We start from the raw sequence: 24634 nt of genomic DNA on the forward strand, positions 1-24634 counted from the left end.
TGTGACTGTCCATGCTTCATAAGATGAGGATGTTCCTGTCTGGAATCTGATAAAGTTCATGTCATCTGGGGGTGGAATGAACAGAGTTCTGCACCTCTCACAGTTTGCGATTACTAATGAATCTTGGCCTTGTGCTGTTGGCAGTAAACTCATCTCTTCACTGCAAAGTTAAACATTCTACACCTTCAGTTAAGTTCTTCACAAATGAAACTATTGAATTAATTAATAAAGAATGTCCCAATTCAAAGATTCAGAATTATTCCTTGTTGAAGTTTGACAATAGTTGTGAGTGGGGGGGGGGGGGGTACTGATAACGAAACTTAACATAATTCAGGCAAGAGATGAAGAAATAGAAATGGAATAGAACCAAGTACACATAGCTTCAAAGTACACCATCTCCCAAAATAACTGGGCACACTTGCTCACAATACTCTCCAATAAAGAACCCAAAGGCAACATCTCTGGTGGACTATGGTTATTTAACATATACCTTCATTCTTTTTTGTGCCACACCTGGGCAGCATGATGGAGGAGGTCTAATACATTAAAAGTAATGTTTTACCAAAAGACACAAAACATTGCTGTTCGAACACTCAGTGCCAACTAAAACAAACGCCTTTAAGGCACACTCGACTGTCAACAACCGGCATTTGCTTTGATCAACTGTGTCTCAATGACAGCTTTAGTCTGTATCCCTGCTATTTTCCCATCACTGAATATCAACCCCTAACTAGTGGGAATAAGAAAAATTTAGGCAGATTCATAATTGTTCTGGAATTAAATTGACCTTCAATAAACATTCACTCCATAACACTGGATGTTGATCACTCCACTTTAAATCAGGAATTACTTTTAGAAATGATACAGAATTTGGCAAAGTTTATCTATCACATCAATTGCTTCAGTCCTTTGTTCAGTATGAACTATATCTTTAAGTGGGTGTACTTTTTGAAGTTTTACAGCTCAAATGAGCTCACTAGTTTTTATTTGTCTACCTGGTACTAAGTTATAAAATGAAATAATCCGCATCAAGGCCAGAGATATTATGGAACAGACTCTTCAGTCCTGCCTGGAATTTGTTTTATGTAATAACACCGATTACATAGAACATAGAACAGTACAGCACAGGAACAGGCCCTTCGGCCCACAATGTTATGCAGAACTATATCAATTAATAATCAAATGCCCAACCAAACTAATCCCTTCTGCCTGATTCTAAACTAAATACATCACATTCTGTTACATTTCTGTGAATACGTGACACCTAGGCAAACTTAAACACAGGCAAATGGGAGTAGCTTAGATGGGCATCTTGGTCGGCATTGACGAGTTGGACCGAAGAGTCTATCTCAGTGCTGTATTACTCTATGACTCTATGTAATGCATTGCAATTATATGCAGGTTTTGTGTGGGTAGAACAGCAGGAGAGATGAATGGTTTATTTATTTGCCAGTTGCTTAACAGATGGCAATTCCTTTCATATCTCGACAAGCAATTCGATCTCTGAATAGCAGCTTGAGATCCAAAGGAGTAATCAGAATGAGGTGACTTCCCTCCATTGCATCCAGTCTGTTGTTCTGCAGACAGATGCACCATAGAAAGCATCCTATCTGGATGCAGCACGGCTTGGTGTGGCAACTGCTCTGCCCGTGGCCACAAGAAACTGCAGAGAGTTGTGGACACAGCCCAGCACATCACAGAAACCAGCCTCCCTTCCATGGACTTCTTGCTGCCGCAGTAAAGCAGCCAGCATAATCAACGACACCACCCACCATGGACATTCTCTCTTCTCCCCTCTCCCACCGGGCAGAAGATACAAAAGCCTGAAAGCACGTACCACCAGGCTCAAGGACAGCTTCTATCCCGCTGTTATAAGACTATTGAACAGTTCCCTAGTATAAGACAGACTCTTGACCTCACAATCTCCCTCATTATGACCTTGCACATCATTGTCTTCCTGCACTGCACTTTCTCTGTAGCTGTTACACATTATTCTGAATTCTATTATTGGTTTACCTTGTACAACCTCAATGCACTGTGTAATGAATTGATCTGTACGAACGGTATGCAAGACAAGTTTTTCACCGTACCTCGGTACATGTGACAATAATAAACCAATTCCAATTCCTTTTAAGGTTGTGAACCTGTCTAATAACAGTCCAGGAAAAAAGACTTGATTATGGAGAAAAAACAGAGTTTAGTCCAACACATATAAAGAATGGATATTCTTATGTGCTACTAAATCCATAAGGGAACAATAAAACTGATGGAGACACAAGAAAATTCAGATGCTGGAACCTAGAGCAACAAACAGTCTGCTAGCAGAACTTGGGGTCAGGCAGCATCGGTAGGGGGACAGGAATTGTTGACACTTTGGGTCAAAACCCTGCATCAGGACTGAGAGTGGAAAGGAGAGATGGCCAGTAAATAAAAACGATGGTCTTCCAGTTTCAAAGTGAATTTAAGAATATGATTATCAAGTTCAGATCAGAAACAGTCTGTCACCAGTTGGTGAAATGGATCATTTAAACACATAGGATAAACACAAAATCAAGTAGGAACTTAACTAACTCACCCATCATATCTCCTTTCTGACGTTTCAATTCTAATTACTAACTATTGCTAAGATAAAACTGAACAATTGCTGAAACCATGGTTACAGGATGCTCTGATGCCATCACGTGGCCAGATTTAAACTTTAATTATACTGCTCAGGCAATGGAAGAAGCTGATCCCCTGGAGAGCGAAGGAGCAGTGGAAACCTCCACTAATGTTCAATTCTTCCTCACTGAATGAGCAAACACACACAGCAAAAAAACCAGACACTTGTCTCAGGAACAATATTCATCCTTTCAGTAAACACAACAACATAATAACATGGTTTAATCTGGTCCGTGATTTTCCTATTCCAAGTAAGGAGTAATAGCTTAAAATAAAAGTTATAACAGCTATTGCAATTAGCCAGAGCATTCACTTACCCAAGCTCTTTGGACATAGTCTGTCTCTTCACAGTAACCTTCACAAGTGATATATTTTTATAACAGCTGCTCTTTCTCTCTCAGGTCAAAAACATCCAGGTGGTTTTGTGTGATATTACTAGTTAAAAGCAAACCGCGTCAATGATGGATCTCTATTTATTTCCCTTAAGGTTCACTGCAGGAATTTTGCTGACAGGTAAGTTCTCCTGCCCTGATTCTGATTGGCCTCCCCAGATACAGGTACGCCTGCAGGTGAGTCAGACAGGTGTACAATAACAGGTGCAATAGCTTAACCCTTTAGCTACTGGATTCAGGACAATTAAATTTCCCAGATTTTAATCCTACATGTGCATATAGAAAGAAGAAACTTTATATAGGATACCTCAGAACAACCTAAAGCACTCATGGCCAACCAACTACTTTTGAGCTATTGAAATTTAGAAAAATGGCACCCAATTTTGCAATAACAAGTCTTACACATAGCGATGAAATAAGTTATCAGGGCACCAACTTTGTATGTTGGCTGAAGAATAAATGTTTCCAAGTTCACCAGGAGAACTCCCCTGGTCTTCTTCAAACAGACCTAAGGGGGCTTCGAAGTCTGCTTGACAGAAAGATGGAAACATGATACTTCTGAATGTGCAACTCACACTCTGTGCTTCACTAAGATGCCAACTTAGATTGGATCATTGAGCCTGTGCAATAGACTTATCACTTGTTCACTGGTTGATCTCAAAGAAACCAATGGCAAGCTATCAGTATAGCCTGCCCCAGTGTTTAAATCTTTGTGGCTTATCTTGTGCCCTTTACAAATGTATCTATTGCGCTTTGGAATCTTAGCTCCGGATCATTTACTAACATGTTTGAATATTCCCCTGCTACGTCCTGAGGGATCCACATTGATGAAATATCTTAGGCTGATCATTGTCACTGCATGGATTCTATAAGCCAACATATTGAATATCTGTGATAATTTATTTCCAATAATTCCTCCTTTCTTTATTATCTGTATGGCCAGATTCTGCTCTAACTCCATCTACAAGTTAGCAGATGATACCACCGTAGTGGGCCGTATCTCAAATAACGATGAGTCTGAGTACAGGAGGGAGATAGAGAGCTTGGTGTCATGACAACGGCCTTTCCCTCAATGTCTGCAAAACAAAAGAGCTGGTCATTGACTTCAGGAAGGAGGGCAGTGCACGTGCTCCTGTCTACATCAACGGTGATGAGATTGAGAGGGTTGAGAGCTTCAAGTTCCTTGGAGTGAACATCACAAATAGCCTGTCCTGGTCCAACCACGTAGACACCACGGCCAAGAAAGCTCACCAGCGTCTCTACTTCCTCAGGAGGCTAAATAAATTCAATATGTCCCCCTTGACACTCACCAACTTTTATCGATGCACCATTGAAAGCATCCTATCTGGATGCAGCATGGCTTGGTATGGCAACTGCTCTGCCAGGGGCTGCAAGAAACTGCAGAGAGTTGTGGACACAGCCCAGCACATCATGGAAACCAGCTTCACTTCCATGGACTCTGTCTATACTTCTCGCTGCCTCGGTAAGGCAGCCAGTATAATCAAAGACCCCACCCACCACGGACATTCTCTCTTCTCCTCCCTCCCATCAAGCAGAGGATACAAAAGCCTGAAAGCACATATCACCAGCCTCAAGGACAGCTTCTATCCCGCTGTTATAAAACTATTATACATCTTCAATGTGTGCCAGACACTCTTTGATACAGTTTAAGGTAGTGCACAGGACCCATATGTCAAAGGATAAGCTAGCCCGTTTTTATCACCATTTTAATCCTATATGTGACAGATGTAAATCGAACGTGGCTTCTCTGACACATATGTTTTGGTCCTGTCCTCTTCTGGAAAAATATTGGAAAGACATTTTTAACATTATCTCAACTGTATTGAATATTGATTTACAACCTCACCCTATCACTGCAATTTTTGGACTCCCAACGATAGAGTCTCACCATTTATCTGTTTCCACTTACCACATGATTGCTTTTGTCACATTAATGGCCAAACAATCCATTTTGCTTAAATGGAAGGATCCAATACCCCCTACTACTCTTCAATGGTTTTCTCAACTATATCATGTCTAAACTTGGAAAAAATTAGGAGTGGCACTGTTCATCCTTTGCTTAAATTTGAAGACATTTGGAGTCCGTTTATTCAATTCTTTCATATGATATAGATCCCTTTTCAATAACTTTTCAATTTAAAGGAACGGAGTTGACGACATAATATTGCTCTGTTTTTATTGAGAAATTTCAGTCCAGTTTTTTCTTTCTTTATTTTTCATTTCTTTTTTTTTGAAATTTTCTTTATAGTTTATTTTGTTATATTATTTACAATTTTTTTATTGATTTGGGGATTCTTTTTTTTATATATACAATAAATCTTTTTCTTTCTTCTCTTTTATATTATATTCATCTATTAAGAGATCGTGAGATCTAAAGATTTTTAATATATTTTATTACTTTTTATGATTATCTATGTCATGATTGCTCTCTTGATCTCTTTGTATTACATGTACAATCATCGATGTTATATATTAATCTGTATTAATTTGGAAACTAATAAAAAGATTGAAAAAGAAAGAAAGAAACTATTGAATGGTTCCCTAGTACGATAAGGTGGACTCTTGACCTCAAAATCTATCTCATTATGACCTTGCACCTTATTGTCTCCCTGCACTGCACTTTCTCTGTAGCTGTGACAATTTACTCTGCATTCTTTATTGTTTTACCCTGTACTACCTCAATGCACTGTGTAATGAATTGATCTGTACGATCAGTATGCAAGACAAATTTTTCACTGCAACTCGGTACAAGCGACAATAATAACTTGGTTCCAAGAATCAATTCCAAGAATCTGTACCAGCCTTCCAGAGGAACTGCATTAACAAGTTATTGTAAAATCTAAGTACAAAACAAAATAAATTATAAAACCTAAGTATAAAATATTGTGCCTCAATTCTATTAAGGTACCTTAGTCATATCCTCAGAGAAAATTAGTAAATTGGATTCACAATTCCTTTCCTTAATCCACATTCAAAATCTTCCATGATTTTAGTTTCTTCCTGATTCTCAGTTGTCTCATCATTAATAAAGATTTGCATAACAAAATTTATATAATTTATGTTTAATTTTGTCCGTCTTGTGAATGTTGCTTATCTGATGCTATGTGCCTGTGATACAAATAAGTTTTTCTTTGCACCTGTGCATACATGTACTTGTGCATATGACAATATGTATATTCGACTTTGACTTTCGACTTTGATAATGGACTTCAAACTCTCTGGTTTCTAGTTTTCTGGGTCAGTTTTGTTGCCTTTTTTGTACGTATATTAAAAAGTAGGATTAATTTCTGCTCTTTTCCACTTCCTAGGCATCCCTCAAGCCTCGAATCATTCCAAACAGATTTGTGCCAAAGCTTCTGCAGTTTCTCAAGGATCTTTGAATCTGTATTAAACAGGCATTGAGATTTTGTTTACCTTACATTTTTATACCTGTTTAGCAAGCATGGTGGTAGTAATGTGAATAGTGAATAGTATCAAAGGTTAAATCTATAAGTCCATTTCCAGATCAACTGAGATACCAGCAAGAATCATACATCTGTCTTGCAGCATTTGTCGTCATCCACTTATGCAATCACATTTCAGTGGGCTTAACATTTTCTTCTTTCCATTCATTATCCTTCTTATCTTGCCTTAGTCAATTCAATTCTTTCTTTTGTCTTTTCAATGCTGGTTTTTGAACATCTGACACATTCTTAATATGCCTTAATACTCCACCATTTTCCATCATTCCTTTACATGCCTTTTTGTTCCCTTTCTAGTTTGCTTGGTTGTCCTGTTTGACCAGACACATGTGCCGCCTTTGCTATTCACAAGTATATATTGGTTCATTTCTTTCAAAACTACTTCCTTGAAGGAATTCCAGAACTCCTCCACTTCCCTATTCATATTTTAAAACTGACTACGACAAGAGTCCTTGGGCACTTAACAGAACTTTTAATGTTGAAATTTGGGTTCTATTCACACAGCCAATTTATTAATGTCAAATGTGATTACATTATGACCACTGATAGTTAAAGCCTTACCCATTCTGGCATTGAGAATTTGATCATCCCTATTACTCATGAAAACATAATTTTTTTTATTATATTGTTGGCTCTTTGACAAACTGAGTCATAAGGCAATTGTCAATCAACTCTAAGAATCTCTTTCCTGCTTTACAGCACAGAGACAGGTACAGGGTTTGTAGGAACAACAGTGACACCAATAATGGGCACACAAGAGACTGCAGATGCTGCAGTCAGTGAGACCAACAATGTTGCCAATTATTTATCTGAGAAGTGGACAGCATTTTCCAATGAGTACATAAGGAATTATTTAGGTAAATCAGGAAGCTTCTGTTGGAGATGCCCTAAATTTTTGAAAGTTACACAATTATTTTGCCACAGGATACACCTTTCAAATACATTACTTCTATTACAAAATATACTTCATTCAAAAAAAAAGTCAAAGCTGTTACACAAAGTACTAAAGTCAACATTTCCATGTTACTCCCATTACTTAACATCAGTTATCATTCACTCACAACTGTAAATCAAATATTTCTTGGGGTTTTAACACAGATTTCAACTAATTTGTGTGGAATAACAGAAAGGTCCTATATTGTGGCCCTTTGCCATAGCATGGAGCAGCAGTACTTAACACAATTACTCTTCAGGAAAAGGTAACTGTTATCACTTCCATTTTTAATATCCTTTTAGTATAATGGTGCTTATTTAAGCACCATTGTCACTGGAAGTTTCTTTTAGTGTGGATCTTCATTCCTTTCGATTTGAAATTGGAAGTTCTATATAATATATTATTTTATTACATTTTCTTTTCCTCACTCCGCTCCAGAATCAGAATCAGAATCAGGTTTATTATCACTGACTTATGTGTCATGAAATTTGTTGTTTTGTAGCAGCACTACAGTGCAAAGATATGAAATTACTATAAATTACAAAAATAAATAAATAGTGCAAAGGTAGCAGAGGAGAAGAAGCTGTTCCTGAATTGCTGTGTGTGAAACTTCAGGCTCCTGTACCTCCTCCCCAATGGTAGTAATGAGAAGAGGGCATGTCTCGAATGGTGAGGGCCCTTAGTGATGGATGCTGCCATCTTGAAGATGTCCTTGATGGTGGGGAGGGTTGTGCCCATGATGGAGCTGGCTGAGTCTGCAACCCTCTGCAGCCTCTTGCGATCCTGCGCATTGGAGCCTCCATACCAGGCGGTGATGCAACCAGTCAGAATGCTCCCCACCCTACATCTATAGAAATTTGCAAGAGTCTTTGGTGACATACAAAATCTCCTCAAACTCCTAACAAAGTAGAGCTACTGGTGCGCCTTCTTCGTGATTGCATCAATGTGTTGGGCCCAGGATAGATCCTCTGAGATGTTGATGCCCAGGAACTTGAAGATGCTCAGCCTTTCCACTGCTGACCCCTCAATGAAGACTGGTGTGTGTTCTCCCGACTTCCCCTTCCTGAAGTCCACAATCAGATTCCTTGGTCTTGCTCACGTTGAGTGCAAGGTTGTTGTAACAACACCACTCAATCAGCTAATCTATCTCACTCCTGTACGCCTCCTCGTCACCATCTGAGATTCTGCCAACAACAGTGGTGTCATTGGTGAATTTATAGATGGTGTTTGAGCTGTGCTTAGCCACACAGTCATGAGGGTAGAGAGAGTAGAGCAGTGGGCTAAGCACGCATCCTTGAGTTGTGCCTGTGTTGATTGTCTGCAAGGAGGAGATGTTATTATCGATCTGCACTGACAGTAGTCTCCCGATGAGGAAGTTGAGGATCCAATTGCAGAGGGAGGTACAGAGGTCCAGGCTTTGAAGATTGGTGATTAGTGCTGAGGGGAAGATGGTGTTGAACGCCGAGCTGTAATTGATAAACAGCAGCCTGATGTATGTTTTGTTGTTTTCTAGGTGCTCCAAAGCAGAGTGGAGAGCCAGTGAGGTTGCATCTGGAAACTCATTATTCATTATTATCCAGTCATTAATCATTATTTTGATTTATTTATTTTGATTTCTGTAAATGATTTGACATCAATTTTGATTTTCATTCTAATTTAGTTTCTGATTGGCTCAGGAGATACACGGTTGCTTTACCTTTTCATTCGGGTGCTGGATGTTACCTGCAGAATACTGCAATGTTTGGTTAGGTGGTTGATGGGAGCCTCCAACACAAAGCACAAATGTGGATAATGAGAGAGGTTAAGGCTAAAATAAGAGCAAAAGGGAGGGCATACAAGGAAGCAAGAATTAGTGGAAAAACAGAAGACTGGGAAACTTTTAAAAACCTGCAGAAAGAAACTAAGAAAGTCATTAGGAAAGAATAGATGAATTATGAAAGGAAGTTGGCAGATAACATTCGGATGGATACTAAGAGTTTTTTTTAAATATATGAAGAGTAAAAGAGAGACACGGGTTGATATAGGACCAATCAAAAATGGTGCGGGAGAGATTATAATGGATGATAAAGAGATGGCAGAGGAACTAAATGAGTATTTTGCATCGGTCTTCACTGTGGTGGACATCAGCAATATACTGGATAGTCAGGGGTCTCGGGGATAGAACTGAATTCAGTTAAGATTACTAGAGAGAAGGTGCTCGGGAAGCTTAAATGGACTAAAGGCAGATAAGTCTCCCAGACCGGATGAGGTGCACCCCCAGGTTCTGAAGGAGGTGGCTTTAGAGATTGCGAAGGCATTGGTGATAATTTTCCAGGAATCAATAGACTCTGGCATGGTTCCGGAGGACTGGAGGGTCGCAAATGTAGTTCCACTATAAGAGAAAGGTGGGAGGCAGCATAAAGGAAATTACAGACCTATTAGTCTGACATCGGTGGTGGGAAAGTTATTGGAATCGATCCTCAAGGATGAGGTTATGGAATACGTAGAGGTGCAAGGCAAGATAGGTCCAAGCCAGTGTGGTTTAGTGAAGGGAAGATTCTGCCTGACCAACCTATTGGAGTTTTTTGAGAAAATCTAAGGTAGGGTGGATAAGGGAGAGGCTGTAGATGCTGTGTATTTAGACTTTCAAAAGGCCTTCGACAAGGTGCCGCACAAGCGGCTGATTAATAAGATGAGAGGTCATGGAATTACAGGTAGGATATTGGAATGGGTGGAGCGTTGGCTGGTAGGCAGAAAGCAAAGGGTGGGAATAAAGGGATCCTGTTCTGGTTGGCTACCGGTTACTAGTGGTGTTCCGCAAGGGTCGGTGTCGGGGCCGCTTCTTTTTACTTTGTACATTAACGATTTGGATGATGAAGTAAATGGTTTTGTGGCTAAGTTTGCAGATGACACCAAGACAGCTGGAGGAGTAGGGAGTATTGAAGAAACAGGAAGGTTGCAGAGAGACTTAGATAGTTTAGGAGAATGGGCAAAGAAATGGCAGATGAGATTCAATGTTGAGAAATGTGCCGTTGTACACTTTGGAAAAAGAAATAAATGGGCAGATTATTATCTAGAAGGGGAGAAAATTCAAAGTACAAAAGTACAAAGGGACTTGGGGGTACTCATGCAGGATACCCTAAAGGTTAACCACCAGGTCGGATCGGTGGTAAAGAAAGCGAATGCTATGTTGGCATTCATTTCGAGAGGTATCGTGTATAAAAATAGGGAAGTGTTGATGGGGCACTGGTGAGGCCTCATTTGGAATACTGTGTGCAGTTTTGGGCCTCATATCTCAGGAAGGATGCACTGATGTTGAAGAGGGTTCAGAGGAGATTTACAAGGATGATTCCCGGAATGAAAGGGCTTACATACAATGAGCGTTTGTCGGCTCTTGGACTGTACTCACTGGAGTACAGAAGAATGAGAGGGGACCTCATAGAAACATTTAGAATGTTGAAAGGACTGGGGACTGGACAGAGTGGATGTGGCTAAGCTGTTTCCCTTGGTGGGTGAGTCCAGGACCAGAGGGCACAATCTTAGAATTACAGGGTACCGGTTTAAAACAGAGATGAGGAGAAATTTCTTTAGTCAGAGGGTAGTGAAATTATGGAATTCTTTGCCATGTACAGCTGTGGAGGCCCGATCATTGGAGGCGTTTAAAGAGGAGATAGATAGGTATCTAATTAGTCAAGGTATCAAGGGATATGGGGATAAGGCCAGAAATTGGGGCTAGATAGGAATAGTTTTGGTTTGTTTAGCTCATAGAGCAGACTCGATGGGCTGAATGGCCTACTTCTGTTCCTTTGTCTTGTGATCTTGTGAAAGCTCATAAAACATTTATAGACAACTGCAAATATTACCAACAACTTGGACTGCTTGCTCATCACTGACCTCAAAATGTGACCATTTTCAATCAAATCAATTCATGATGAACTCATTACACCTTTACTAATTGCCTTCATTGTCTTATCTCACACCTCGAAATCAAGAAAAGGTTAAGGATATACAAAAACTCTGGTCCAGTATTTCTCTAACTGTTACAAAGAAATAATAGCCTGGAAATGCAGTTGTATATAGTGCTCTTTTCCCTCACCACAATTTGTATGAAAATTGCTTGCTTCTGTAGCGGAACACATTTCTATCTATTTCCAGATAAACGTCCATATTTGTAGGATTCTGACAGACACTTCTGGTTACAAATCACCTTTGCAACATTCATGACATTTCTGCACCAGGTGTGCATGGGGTGATGTCATTGCTCACTCAGTTTGAATTGTTACCTGGGAACTTACCTCACATTTTTCTGAGGAGTGACCATTGTTTCATCGTGCTGCAGCAGAGTTATGTAAAGGAGGCCTCTTTTTTGTAGGTTCATTTTCAGGATCCAGCAGCACAGGCAGACCAGCAGTTATTGTCTGTCTCCAGATGCCTTTGAGAAATTAGAGGTTTAGCTACTCTTTTAAAGCACTGCAGTCCTTCTGATGAAGATACTCCCGTGGTGCTGTTAGGCAGAGAGTTCCAGACTCGGACCCAATGATGATGATGGTCCGGCAACATATTTCCACTTCAGGATGGTGTGCAACAAGGAGGAGAACCTGCTGGTCAGTGGCAGTGCTCTCATGTACCTCTTGTTCTTGTCCTTCTTTGTGGGTCAAATTGTAGGTTTGGAGGTGAAGTTGGAGGAGCCTGGACTAGTAACTGCAGTGCATTTTGTATTTTGTGCACACTGTAGCCACTGGTGGTAGTCAAATGAATGAATGTTTAGGGTGATTAATGGAGTGCCAATCATATGGGTTGCTTTGTCCTGGATGTCATTCAACTTCTTGAGAGTTATTGGAGCTCAGCTCCTCCTGATCTCCTCATCTTCTCCACTCTTGACCTGTATATTTTATATGATGGACAGTCAGGAAGTGAGTTACCATGACTGGGTAATCATATGGCTGGCCTAGTTTAGCTTGTGGAAAGGTCTTGGGGTGCCACTCACTGCACGGCGTGCAGCCTTTGATTGTAGCCACAGTACTAATGTGATTGGTCCATTACTAATGTGATTAGCCACATTACTACTGCGACCAATGGTGACCATCGGGATGTTGATGCTGGGAGACTCATCAATGGTAATGGCGTTGAATGTCAAGGATAGGTGGTTAGATCCTCTCTTGTTGGAGATGATAATTGTCTGACACTTTGGTGGCATGAATGTTAAATGCCACATATCAGCCCATGTTTGAATGTTGTTTAGATCTTGCTGCATGCATGAGAAGTTGTCAATGGAATAAAATATTCTACAATCTTCAGTGAACATCCTCAATTCTGGCTTCATGGAAGTTCATTGATGAAATACCTGAAGATGGCTGGACTTTGGACACTGCCCTAAGAAACTCCTGCACTGATGTCCTGGGGCTGGGACGATAAACCTCAAACAACCACCATCATCACCTTTTGTGCAAAGCATGACTCTAACCAATGGAGTATTTCCCCTTTGATGCCCAATTTTATTAGAGCACCTTGATCCACCACTTGGTCAAAATCTGCCTTGATGTCGAGGGCAGTCATTCTCCCCTCATCTCTGGAATTCAGCTCTTTGGTCCATGTTCTGTTATGGGGTCCAGAGACGAATCCCAAACTGACATCAATGAGTAAGTTATCAGTAAGTGGTGCTTGATAACACCATCAACAAGAACCTCTATCACTTTGCTGATGTTTCAGTCTGGATTGCACAGTAATTAGCCAGATTGGATTTGAGCTGCTTTCTCTGAACAGGTCATACAGGGCAGTTTTCCATGTAGTTAACTGTACTGCAACAGTTTGTCCAGAGGTGCAGCAATTTGAGGTGGAGTGCTGGTCTTCAGCACCACAGCTGGGATGTTGCCTGGCCTTTGCTGTTTCTATAAATCAAATTGTCTGATGACTGGTTTCTGTGATTCTGTGGGTCTCACGTGGGAGCTGAGATTAATGAGCTGTTCACCACTTTTGGATGAACATGTTAGCAAATGCTTGAAAGTTTTCTTCAGTGTTTGCATGCTATCCCCTGCCATTGTTGAGAATGGGGATGTTCTTGCAGCATCCTCCTCCCATTAGTTGTTTAATTGTCCACTACCATTCACAACCAGATATGTAGCACCACAGAGCTTTGATCTGAACCATTGGTTGTGAGGTTGCTTAGCTACCTATTAAATGTTGTTTGAGCTGTTTAGCATGCATGTAGTCCTGTATTCTAGAGTCCCACCTCATCACTTTATACATGTTTTGTGCTGCTCCTGGCATGCCCTTCTTCACTTCTCATTGAACCTGGGTTGATTCCCTAGTGTGGTAGTAATGGTAGAATGAGGGATATGTCAGTGCATGAGGTCACAGGTAGTGTACATCTCTGCTGCTGATGGCCCACAGTATGTCACAGATACTCAGTTTTGAGCTGCCAGATCTGTGCTGAGACTGTTCCATTGGTATGTTTATAATGACACACAATATTTTCTTGGCAATGACTGCATTGGTCATTTCTACCAATGCCAACATGGATAGGGGCATCTGCCACAGGTGGACTGGTGAGGACAAGGTCAAGTAGTTTATACCTTCAGATAGTTCATTCATTTCCTGCCATGACCCAGTCTGACAGCTGTGTCCATCAGGACATGGTAACCTCAGTCTGTGGTGGTGCTATCAAACCAGTCTTGGTGATGGAGATTGATATCCCCACCCAGAGTACATTCTTGCTACTTTCAGTGCTACTTCCAAGTGTTGCTCAACATGGAGGAGCACTGACTCAGTGAATGAGGGCAGACGGTAGGTAGTTAAGAGTAGGTGGTTTCCTTGTCCATGTTTGACCTGATGGCATGAAACTTCATGGCACCTGGAATCAATGTTGAGGGCTCCATGGCTACTTCCTCCAGCCTGCATACCACGGTGCCATCACCTCTGGTTGGTCTGTCCTACTGGTGGGACAAGACACACCCAGTGAAGAGGTCCCAACCCAGCATGGGAATCTGGCCCATGGCTGCCATTTAATTTTTTGATTCATCCACTCTGATTGTCATTTGCCAACACACCTCTGTTCCCGTGACCATTTGATGTCCTCCCCTGGCCCCAGTTGCTGAACCAACCTCCACCTTCCTAAATAGGCTTATCATCAGCCACCCTTCACAACCATATCTGGACAATCCTTCCAGGCCCTTATCTCTGAAACCAGCCCCATGCCCTCCTCTCCCCCTTAGCCCAACCTTAAGATAGGGAGAAGCTCCCATGCCCCTATATCCAGTTCCCAGTTCCCAGCCAGGCCTCTGTTGTCCAGCTACCGCCTCCACCTCAGCACCCCTTTGTGCCCAACTCAGAAACCACTCACCAATCCACCAGTTAGGCTCTCAACTGCTGGTAGTCTCTCTACGACCCCAAAGTCCCATTGTCTAGACAGTCCCAAATTTGCTTTTCTCTCCTCTGCACTCAGTAACAACAGGCCCAGAACTGAAGCCATTGGCATGGCACACAATAACCCTTTAGCGCCATTTTAAAGGCCCTGAAGAATTTCTAGACCTCTGTGTTTTCCTTTTCTTATTTACTATCTTCTCCCACCTGTGTGTTATATATGTAGCCACACCACCCTCTTTTCTCCAGTACGGGTTCTTTATAAACAATTTACATCCTTCTAGATATGCATCTCATTGAATAGAGTCATTCCACCATGCTTCTATAACACTAATGATGTCCCAAGTTTTCACCATTTACAAGGCTTTCTACTTCACATTTTTTCTGACTTGCAATTTTTGCCAAATGAATGAAGAGAAACCAGAAACTTCCCAGTAATGGTAGAATGAAAATCTGAGAATAAGTTGTCCTTGGTTACTCATGCATTCTTTCATTTGATTGTGTAGGAATGGCTTTAATAGAGGACTATAAAAAGTCATCTTGCCTGCCTATCAACTGGGGAATGGTTGGTGTTTCAGACTGGATCAACTTATATTAAAAGTTGATGGAAATAAACAACCTTTTACAGGAAAAAAAATAGAAAAGATAATTTTTCTACAAATAATACCATCTTAGTTAGAATGTTAACTAGTTTAGTACTTTAACAATTAGATAATGAAAAGCAACAATTCCAGTAAATACATTCAATAACTAGCCCCAATGAGTGTAGCTTCAGTTGTAAAAATCATTTCAAGTTGAACAATTACTGAAACAAAATGACAAATGTTTTCCTCGTCCTCATTAAAACAAAACAGATACGATTTCAGAATTTAAATGGTGTAAAATGTGCAACCTTATTTTCAGTGGAACTAGATAACACAGTCATGCTCATAAATAAACCATCCAATAAAGCTCAGGTTCATAACAAAAAGTTGGCAGGAAATGTCTTCATAGGATGACATTAATCATTAGCCACAAAACAAATAACTTGCAGATACCCAGAATTAAACTTACAGCTGAAGTATAACATTGATTGTACAAGTGGGCACTTGTTAAAGAAGCAATTGATATTCCTTTTTATTTAGATTGTTACTGAACATTACCTACTTAATGTCAAGCCTTGTATATGAACAATGGCCACTTGGATAAGATACAAGGAGTAGCAAACATACTATTACTGCATTCCTTAAGCTAGTGGAATCATACCTTTGCAAAAGAGAAAAATTGTACAAAATCGTGGGCAAAATATATCTCCATTATTTGCTTGCTTTTCCCACATGCACCCATTTACACAAGTGCATACATACACATACCGCATCGACAGTACAGAAAGACAGATATTGCACAAATTGATAGAAGTGGTTGCAATAAAATCCTAAATGGAAGCAAAACTGTTTTACCTTATCCGATGGGTCACTAATTCTTACCTATTTTAAATAATCCATGTTATACTAAGATTCCGGTGGTGAGCACAATTTGAGAAGCATTTGCACAACATTAGTTTCAATATTGAAGTCTGCTAAACAGACTTTGATAATACAGACAGATATACAAGCACATCAAGACCTGTTGGTATTTTCATGTCCCAGCTTTGTGCTTGTGGTAATGTTTTATTAGCGCCACTATAAATAACACTAGGTGGTCCTTAAAGCAGATGTGTCAGAAAGTAATGGACTAGTCACAACCTTAACTAGCTTTGTTAAACATAGCTTAAAGCCCCTAGACAATTGCATAATAATTTCTTTCACTATTACATCCTGAAGTACAAATACACTGATGTACAAACATATGAGTAAAAGAAACAGTGCTCAAGCCAGACAGAAAACTAACAAAAAATATCCCCTTTAACAAATACTATACAAAAGGAATTGAACTGCACATTCTGTAGAATCATTACTCAATCAGCATGGCTACCTACAGTCAGCATGCACTTTATATTACCATTTGTGCACATACTCAACATATCAACTAAATCTTTTCAAAAGTAATGTATTGACTTTGCACACAATGACAGTGTAGATCTGTTGAGGATTTTCAGGTCAATCACATATCATTCATTAACAATGACTGCTTGAAAACACCAATGATTTCGCAACACACCTGTCAGTTGTACTAGATTCACATCTTTAGCACTTTGAAAACATTGTTTGAGATGCCATCTATGTAAAGTTATAAAGCTACATACAAAGATATGTGAATGTATCCTTGTGATTTCTCACTGTGATGCCTATGAATGTTGGCACCAAGTGAATAATTGCATCTAAATTCACAGAGGAGGAAGTACGTGGAACGCTTCTTCCTTAATGCTTTAACACAGGTAATTGGCATTACAGACATTTCAGTCTTTTGTAAATACAACTTGCTTCAGAAATTACAGCTGGAATTCAGCCCTCAAAATGCTAAGACCTTATATAATTGATCATTTTAACCATGTGTTCTACAAGAATATATTAACTAGTGGTGGAAAAATAGGCAAAGACCTAAACAGTTAGAATCATGGCTTAGTAAAAATACTTTGACAGAGCTGTTGTTCAAGACTTTTGATTGTATTGTCCAGGTTATTACATCAGTGCAGTACAGGAGGAATGCACCATTGTCACAGGTGTCATCTTTTGGATCTGATGTTAAGCTCAGTGCCCTTCTTCCCTCTCTGTTGGATGAAGAAGAATAGGGAACTTTTTTAAATATTTATTCACAAGATGAGAACATTGCTGGCAATTCTGCCATTTATTGTCCATCTCCTATTGCCACTGAACTGAGGAGACAATTAAGAGTTAACACATTGGTCAGTCCAGAACATAAGAAATAGAAACAGGAGTAGGCCATATGGCCCCTTACACCTGCCGTCCCATTCAATGAGATCTTGGCTCACCTTTGATCTGGAATTTTGAGTGTGGAATCACATATAACCCAGATCAGGTAAGAACTGCAGATTTCCTTCCCTGAAGAATATTAAGACAGCTTTAATGACAATCAGTACTTTCATGCTTACTATTACTAAGATTAGCTTCTTTAACAATATATCCAGATTCATTTAATTATTTGATTTAAACTTTCCAGTTGCCACAGTGGGATTCAAACTCCCATCCCTGGAGAAACAGACAGAAGTCTGGCTCCTACTCAGTAATTTCACCACTGCACCACTGAAAACTCGTCAATAATTACCCTTCAATCAACGTCACCAACAAAAAAAGATTGTTGTTATCACCTTGATTTTGTGGCTTTTGATATGTGCAAACTGGTACTGTATTTCCTCCATTGCATCAGTACCTACACTTCAGGTACTGATAATGGTAGACAAAATTATGGGGTGCATAGGTAGGGTAGACATTTCCCCCTCAGAGAAGTATCTAAAACTTGAGCACATGGGCCTATGATTAGGGGTAAGAGGTTTAGAGGGGATCTGAAGAAAACCTTTTCATCTAGAGGGTGATTGGAATCTGGAACCCACTGCCTTAGTGGGTGATAGAGGGAGGTACTCCCACAACATAGAGCAGCTATGGAACAAGTGTTGGTAAATGGGATTAGCATAGATGGTCAGCATGGACATCATGGGTTTGTTTTTGTACCGTATGAACCTCTGACTTCAAAAATACTTAAGATGCAATTTGAGATGTCTTAAAAGGTCATTAATATTTGCAGACTCCTGTCCTTCTAATAATGAAGTGCAAGACAGGTGTAAAAAGATTTAATGAATTAACCTTATGCACATGTCACCTGGTAAAGTTTGTCCATTTTAATGGATTCAAAAAAAGAGAATACAAACTTGATAGAGCTTGCATCAAACAGAACAATTGCACTGCGTAAATAAAAATGCAGCAGCTCAAGATGCATCATATACGTAAAGGCAGATAACAAGCATTCATGCATCACGTGCCAGACATAGAAAGCACCTGGAAGGGTCAATCTTGCTATGTTTTGGAATTTCACCCACTGTCAAACCACAAATGATACAAAGCCAACTTTCTAAACTTTAAAGGTTGAATTTTGAAAGTGATTGGGTGGAACACATTGGGCAGCTGCTGGGTGAGGTCAGGTGAAAAAAAATTTTTGTGGGACCTGTGTTGATTTCATGGTTAAATTTATTTGGCAAGCTGACAATATAAAACACGCTCCACACAGGAAACTTGGAACCAGTAGACAAAGGCAACGTGACAGTCTGCTTCAGCCTGAGGCCATGGCGAGTCAAGGAATGGTTTCAGTGATAAAGGAAGGATAGTTGCGGCTAAAGCCCATGGACTAAAGATTTGAGTTCCTAGCATTTAGCTGAAGTGAGCTTATTCAATAGTGAGGGTCAAACAGCACAGTTGCAACAGGGTATTGAGGATAATGGGCAAGTAGATTCAGTTATCATCAACATACATGTGGAAACTTCCCGTGATACCATAGGCAGCATTTAGATATCGATGAGGATGAAGTGGAATCCTGGAGTACTGGTGGTCATACAGGAAGAGTGGGAAGAGAAGACGACATTGACAGGCTTCCTAAGCAGATTCAGATATTACACACAGCTTACTTCCTTCAGACCATCTTTCTCTTACAATTTTCAGTCTGCTAAAATAAGCATTTTAAACCATCCACAAATTTTTCCCGAACTTACATTTTCAAACCTTGCTACTGCTCTACACTTTGACCTTTCACCTGGGTTCCTCAATCAACAAGGCTGCATTAAGAAGTATGGCATGTCTTTTATTGTGCCATGTTGGACTCACCATTGCCCCACCTCCATTACTGTTTTATGGAAGTGACAAATATAGCTATTTGGAAATGCATATTCTTAGGTGTTTCCATAACTTTGTCTCCACACCCTCTTCAATAGAATTGCCTACAGACTTTAAGACTGCTAAAGTTATGCATTTAGATGCTTTCTATTGTGATTCTGAAAGATTGGAATTGTGCCAAATCACAAATCACAAATCCCGTATGACGCTAATATCAATACTGCTATTGTATTGAGAATGCCACTTACTCTCGTTTCCCACTCATCACCTTCACAATTTGTGGAAACTCCTTTTCTAATTACTATCTCTTTTTTCCTCCATTTCAGGTATGTATACTGTATGTGGAATTGGTGTCCTTGTGCCATGTGGGGGTTGTGGCGAACTCATGGTGTAAGCTGAACAAAGGTCCAATGTTTTCAGACTACCTTGAAACACAGCTAATATGCATCCAGAAAGGTCAACACTTATTTACAAGACAGCAGACATACTTTAAGAACTGCTGCACAATAAAGGTTGCAGACTGAGTGTAACTCTGCTACGTTATTCAAGAAGCAGGCACACCATGTGATTCTGCTGTCCAATAGAGTCAGAATGTAAACAGACACATGAATGCAAAGAAAATGTCAAACTCCATGCTTAAAGATACAATAGAAAAGGTAATTCTGTTTGTTAGAATTCTCTGACAGACATTCAACAATGCTCTGGATGCCAGATCATGCTGTGTGTTCATGTAAAGGCTTTATGCCTTTGTATATTTCCCCACATAAATGCAGCATTATTCTTTTTTTAGAGATGTGCTTGTTGCAACACAGTGGATTTAGTTGAAAGATTTATTTATTATTGAAATTTCATGATATTCATTTAAAAGAATTAACATCAATTCCTGGGAGAGAAATTGGCAAAATAGGTCAAAGAATTTGCACTTAAATAGCAGTTTTCAAGTGCTTGTTGTCCCAAGGTGGTATAAAAGCAAAGGATTATTTCTACTACTGCAATAATGACATAAATAGGCACAGCTACCAAGCTGTGCCACAATAGATTAGAAGGGATAAACGTTTTGTTAGTCTGGGAGGAGAAATGTGTGCAGACAGCCCATTGAATTGGCTGCTGTGTATGGGATGTCCATCTGAAGATACTGGGTTTTGGGCATCATCTCTATAGAAGCACCTGTGGGAGCCAATCATGTATCAGCTCACCAGTCAGCACCCTTGGAAGTTCACCCGGCTCAGACATCATGCCAGCCTGTAGCAAGTCATGGTGAAGTGGGCTGGGGGCTGGTTGGTGTTGAAAGAGATGGAGGTGGCTCCAGCCAGTGACTGTACACAACATACTTATCTAGCCAGAGGAACCAAGAGCATAAACAAGTATCATGCTGCCAAGATGGAGGCCATTGGACCCATCATGCCTGTGTCAGTTCTTTATATAGTTATTCTCACTCTTCTGCTCTGTTTCCACAATGCAACAATTGGCTTTTCTTTCAGATTCGAATTCTATTTTGAAAGTTATTTGAATCTGCTTCTACCAGCAATTTATTCCTAAAAATAAATTCTCCTCGTCTCTCATCTGGTCATGGGGCAATTACCCTAACTCTATTCTTCGGTCCTCTAACCTTCTAGCAAGTTGGAAACATAATCTGTTCAATTCCATTAAAAATCTCTTGAATGTTCTCCGCCTCATGGAGAATTTAGTTTCAGAAGCAAACTGCCACTGATCCCTTTAAGCCCCTTTAAGGTTGTTGAAGATCTGATGATGAACTTAGACAAGTGTCCTACAAAAAGCAGCAAGATCTTGATTTGTATATTTGGAGTGCCTAATATCCTGAGACTTGAAGACAGAACACAGAACACAGAAAATAGAACAGTACAGCACAGGAACAGGCCCTTCAGCCCATAATATCTGTGCTGACCATGATGCCAATTTAAACTGCAGATTTGCCTGCACATGGTCTATAGCCCTCCATTCCCCACCTGTTCATGTATCTGTCTAAATACCACTTAACTGTTGCTATGGTGTCTGCTTCCTACCAGGCACCTACCACTCTCAGTTTTAAAATCTTACCTCATAAATCTCCTTTAAACTAACCCCCCCCCCAACCCCTCACCTTAAAGCTACGTCCTCTAGTATTTGACATTTCCACCTGGAAAAGGACTCTGACTCTCTATGCCTCTCATAGTTTTATGATCTGATGCTCCAGAGAAAAAAGTTTGTCCAACCTCTCCTTATAGCTAATTCTCTCTAATCCACGCAACATACCGATGAACCTCTTCTGCACCCTCTCCAAAGCCTCCACATCCTTCCTGTAATGCGGCGACTGGAACTGCACACAACACTCCAAATGTGGCTTAACCAAAGTTTTACACTGCTGCAACATGACTTCCCAACTTTTATACTCAAACCCCACCACCCTCAACCGATGAAGGCAAGTATGCCATACACCTTCTTTACCATCTTATCTCCTGATGTTGCCACTTTCAGGGATCTGTGCACTTGAATCCAAGATCCCTCTGTACATCAATGTTCCTAAGGGTTCTGCCATTCACTGTATTACATTTGACCTCCCAAAATACAACACCTCACACTTGCCTGGATTAAACTCCATCTGCCATTTCTCTGCCTGCATTTCCAGCTAGTCTATGTCCTCCTGAATTCTTTAACAAACTTCTTCATTATCCACAACTCAGTCAATTTTTGTGTCATCTACAAACTTACTAATCAGCCTGCCTACATTTTCATCCAAATCATTTATACATATCACAAACGAGAGAGGTCCCAGCACTGATCCTTGTGAACCACCACTGGTCACGGACCTCTAGTCAAAATAACACCTCTCCACCACTTCCCTTTGTCTTCTTTGGTCAAGCCAATTTTGAATCCAACTTACCAAGTCTTCAAAGATCCCATGTGCCTTAATCTCCTGGATAAAGTCATGAGGGATCTTGTTGAAAGCTTTACTAAAGTCCATGTAAGCACTATCCACTGCCCTACCCTCATCATCTTTGTCACCTCCTCAAAAAGCTCAATCAAGTTTGTAAGACATGACCTTTCCGCACAAAGCCATGCTGACTATCCCTCATGCTTTTCCAGATGTCAGTAGATCCTAAACCTAAGAATCTCCAATAATTTTCCTATCACGATGGCCTATAATCTCCTCGTTTGTCCCTATTGCCCAACTGAAACAGAAGAACAACATTGGCTGTTCTGAAGTCTTCTGAGACCTTGGCTGTGGCTAAAGAGGATTCAAAGATCTCTGTCAAGACCCCAGCAATCTCCTCTCTTGCCTCCCCCAATAACCTGGGATAGATCACTGACACACTTTTGGGAGACTGGGGTGGAAAAGTGCAGCTAGTAGAGCTGCTACTCACATTGGCAGCAACCAGGGTTCAATCCTGATCTCCCCTTTGGAGACTGCATGTTCTCCCCGTGGCCACATGGGTTTCCTCTGAGTGCTCTGGTTTCCTCCCACCTCCCAAAGGTGTGTAGGTCGGTAGGTTAACTGGCTGCTGTAAACTGCCCCCAGTGTAAAGGCGAGTGGTAGAATCTGGGGAGCAATTGATAGAAATGTAGGGAGAATAGGCTACAAGGAATAATTCATGGAGGTATAGGATTGCTTTGAGAGCCATCACAGACACAATGGGCTGAATGGCCTTCTTCTATATCATAAAAAAAATGAGAACAATGACACAAAATTGTTTACTCCAATGTAAATATTTTTCTCCTAGAGGTGTCCATAGGAAGACCCTATATCTCTTCTTATGCCATGTCATTTAAGTACAAGCTGGAGAAGGCATTAAAGTCATAGTGTTGTATGGCATAGAAACAGACCTTACAGCCCAGCACGTCTGTGCCGACCATCCTGCCTCTCTATACTAGTCCCACTTGCCTGCATTAATTCCATATCCCTCCATGCCCTGCTCATTCAAGTACCTGTCCAGATGACTCATAAATGTTGTTACTGTTCCTGGCTCCACTACTTCCTGAGGCAGCTCATTCCAGATACCAACTACTCTTTGTGTGAAAAAATTACTCCTCAGATCCCCTTTAAGCCTTCTCTCCCTCTCACCCTAAACCTATGTCCTCTAGTTTTTAGACACTCTTGCCATGGGAGGCTATCTACCCTGTCTATGCCTCTCATAATTTTATATACCTCTGTCATGTCTCCTCTCAGCCTCCTTCCCTCCAGTCAAAACAGACCCAGCCTATCTAATCACTCCTTGTAACTAAAGCTCTCTAATCCAGGCAACATCCTATGAATCTTTTCTGCACCCTCTCTAGTTCAACCACCTTTCCTGTAGGGTGGTGACCAGAACTGCACACAATACTCCAAGTGTGCCCGAACCAAAGTTTTGTACAACATGACGTCCCAACTCTTGTACTCAATGCTTTAGGCGATGAAGGCAAGCATGCCATATGCCTTCTTCACCACCCTGTCGACCTTCACTGTCACTTTCAGGGAATGACATACTTGCACCCCAAGGTCCCTCAGTTTAACAACACACCCCAGGGCCCTACCATTCACTGGGTATGTCCTACCCTGCTTTAACTTCTCAAAGTGCATCACTTCACACTTGTCTGAGTTTACCTCCATCTGCCATTCCCTTGCTCACCTTCCCAGTTGAACTAGATCCTGCTGTAACCTTAGACATCCTTCTTCATTGTTCAGTATACCACCAATTTTGTGTCATCTGCAAACTTACTAATCAAGCTACCTGCATATTTATCCAAATCATTAATATATATGACAAACAACAGAGGACCTTGCACTAATCCCTGTGGCGCACCAGTGGTCACAGGCCTGCATTCTGATAAACAATCCCGCACTACCACCCTCTGCCTCCTACCACCAAGCCAAATTTGTATCCAGTTGGCTTGCTCACCTGGATCCCATGTGCTCTGACCTTCCGGATCAGCCTACATGTCAATAGTCTTGCCAAAGTCCATGTAGACAGTGTTTACAGCCCCTTGAGTCTGTCCTGCCGATCAGTAAGATCATGGGTAACCTGATCTATTTTCCTGTCCATATCCCAAAATTCACCAGATGTTTGTTCTTCTGAGCCTTAAATATATTCA

General features: G+C 40.6%; 1 protein-coding gene across 2 annotated transcripts in view; it reads right to left on the reverse strand.

The window, feature by feature from the left end:
• The window catches only part of LOC127581675 (grainyhead-like protein 3 homolog), a 92065-nt gene that overhangs the window by 61727 nt on the left and 5704 nt on the right, over positions 1-24634 (reverse strand). The window contains exon 1 of one of the 2 annotated variants that reach the window (XM_052036276.1): positions 2979-3127. The exons of the other annotated variant lie outside the window; for it this stretch is intronic. Coding sequence (XP_051892236.1) covers positions 2979-2995 — 17 coding nt within the window. The 5' untranslated portion in view covers positions 2996-3127. Of the gene's footprint in view, positions 1-2978; positions 3128-24634 lie in introns of those variants that run through there. 2 annotated transcript variants of the gene reach the window in all.

This window comes from Pristis pectinata, chromosome 22 (assembly GCF_009764475.1).
Source record: "Pristis pectinata isolate sPriPec2 chromosome 22, sPriPec2.1.pri, whole genome shotgun sequence".
NCBI lineage: Eukaryota > Metazoa > Chordata > Chondrichthyes > Rhinopristiformes > Pristidae > Pristis > Pristis pectinata.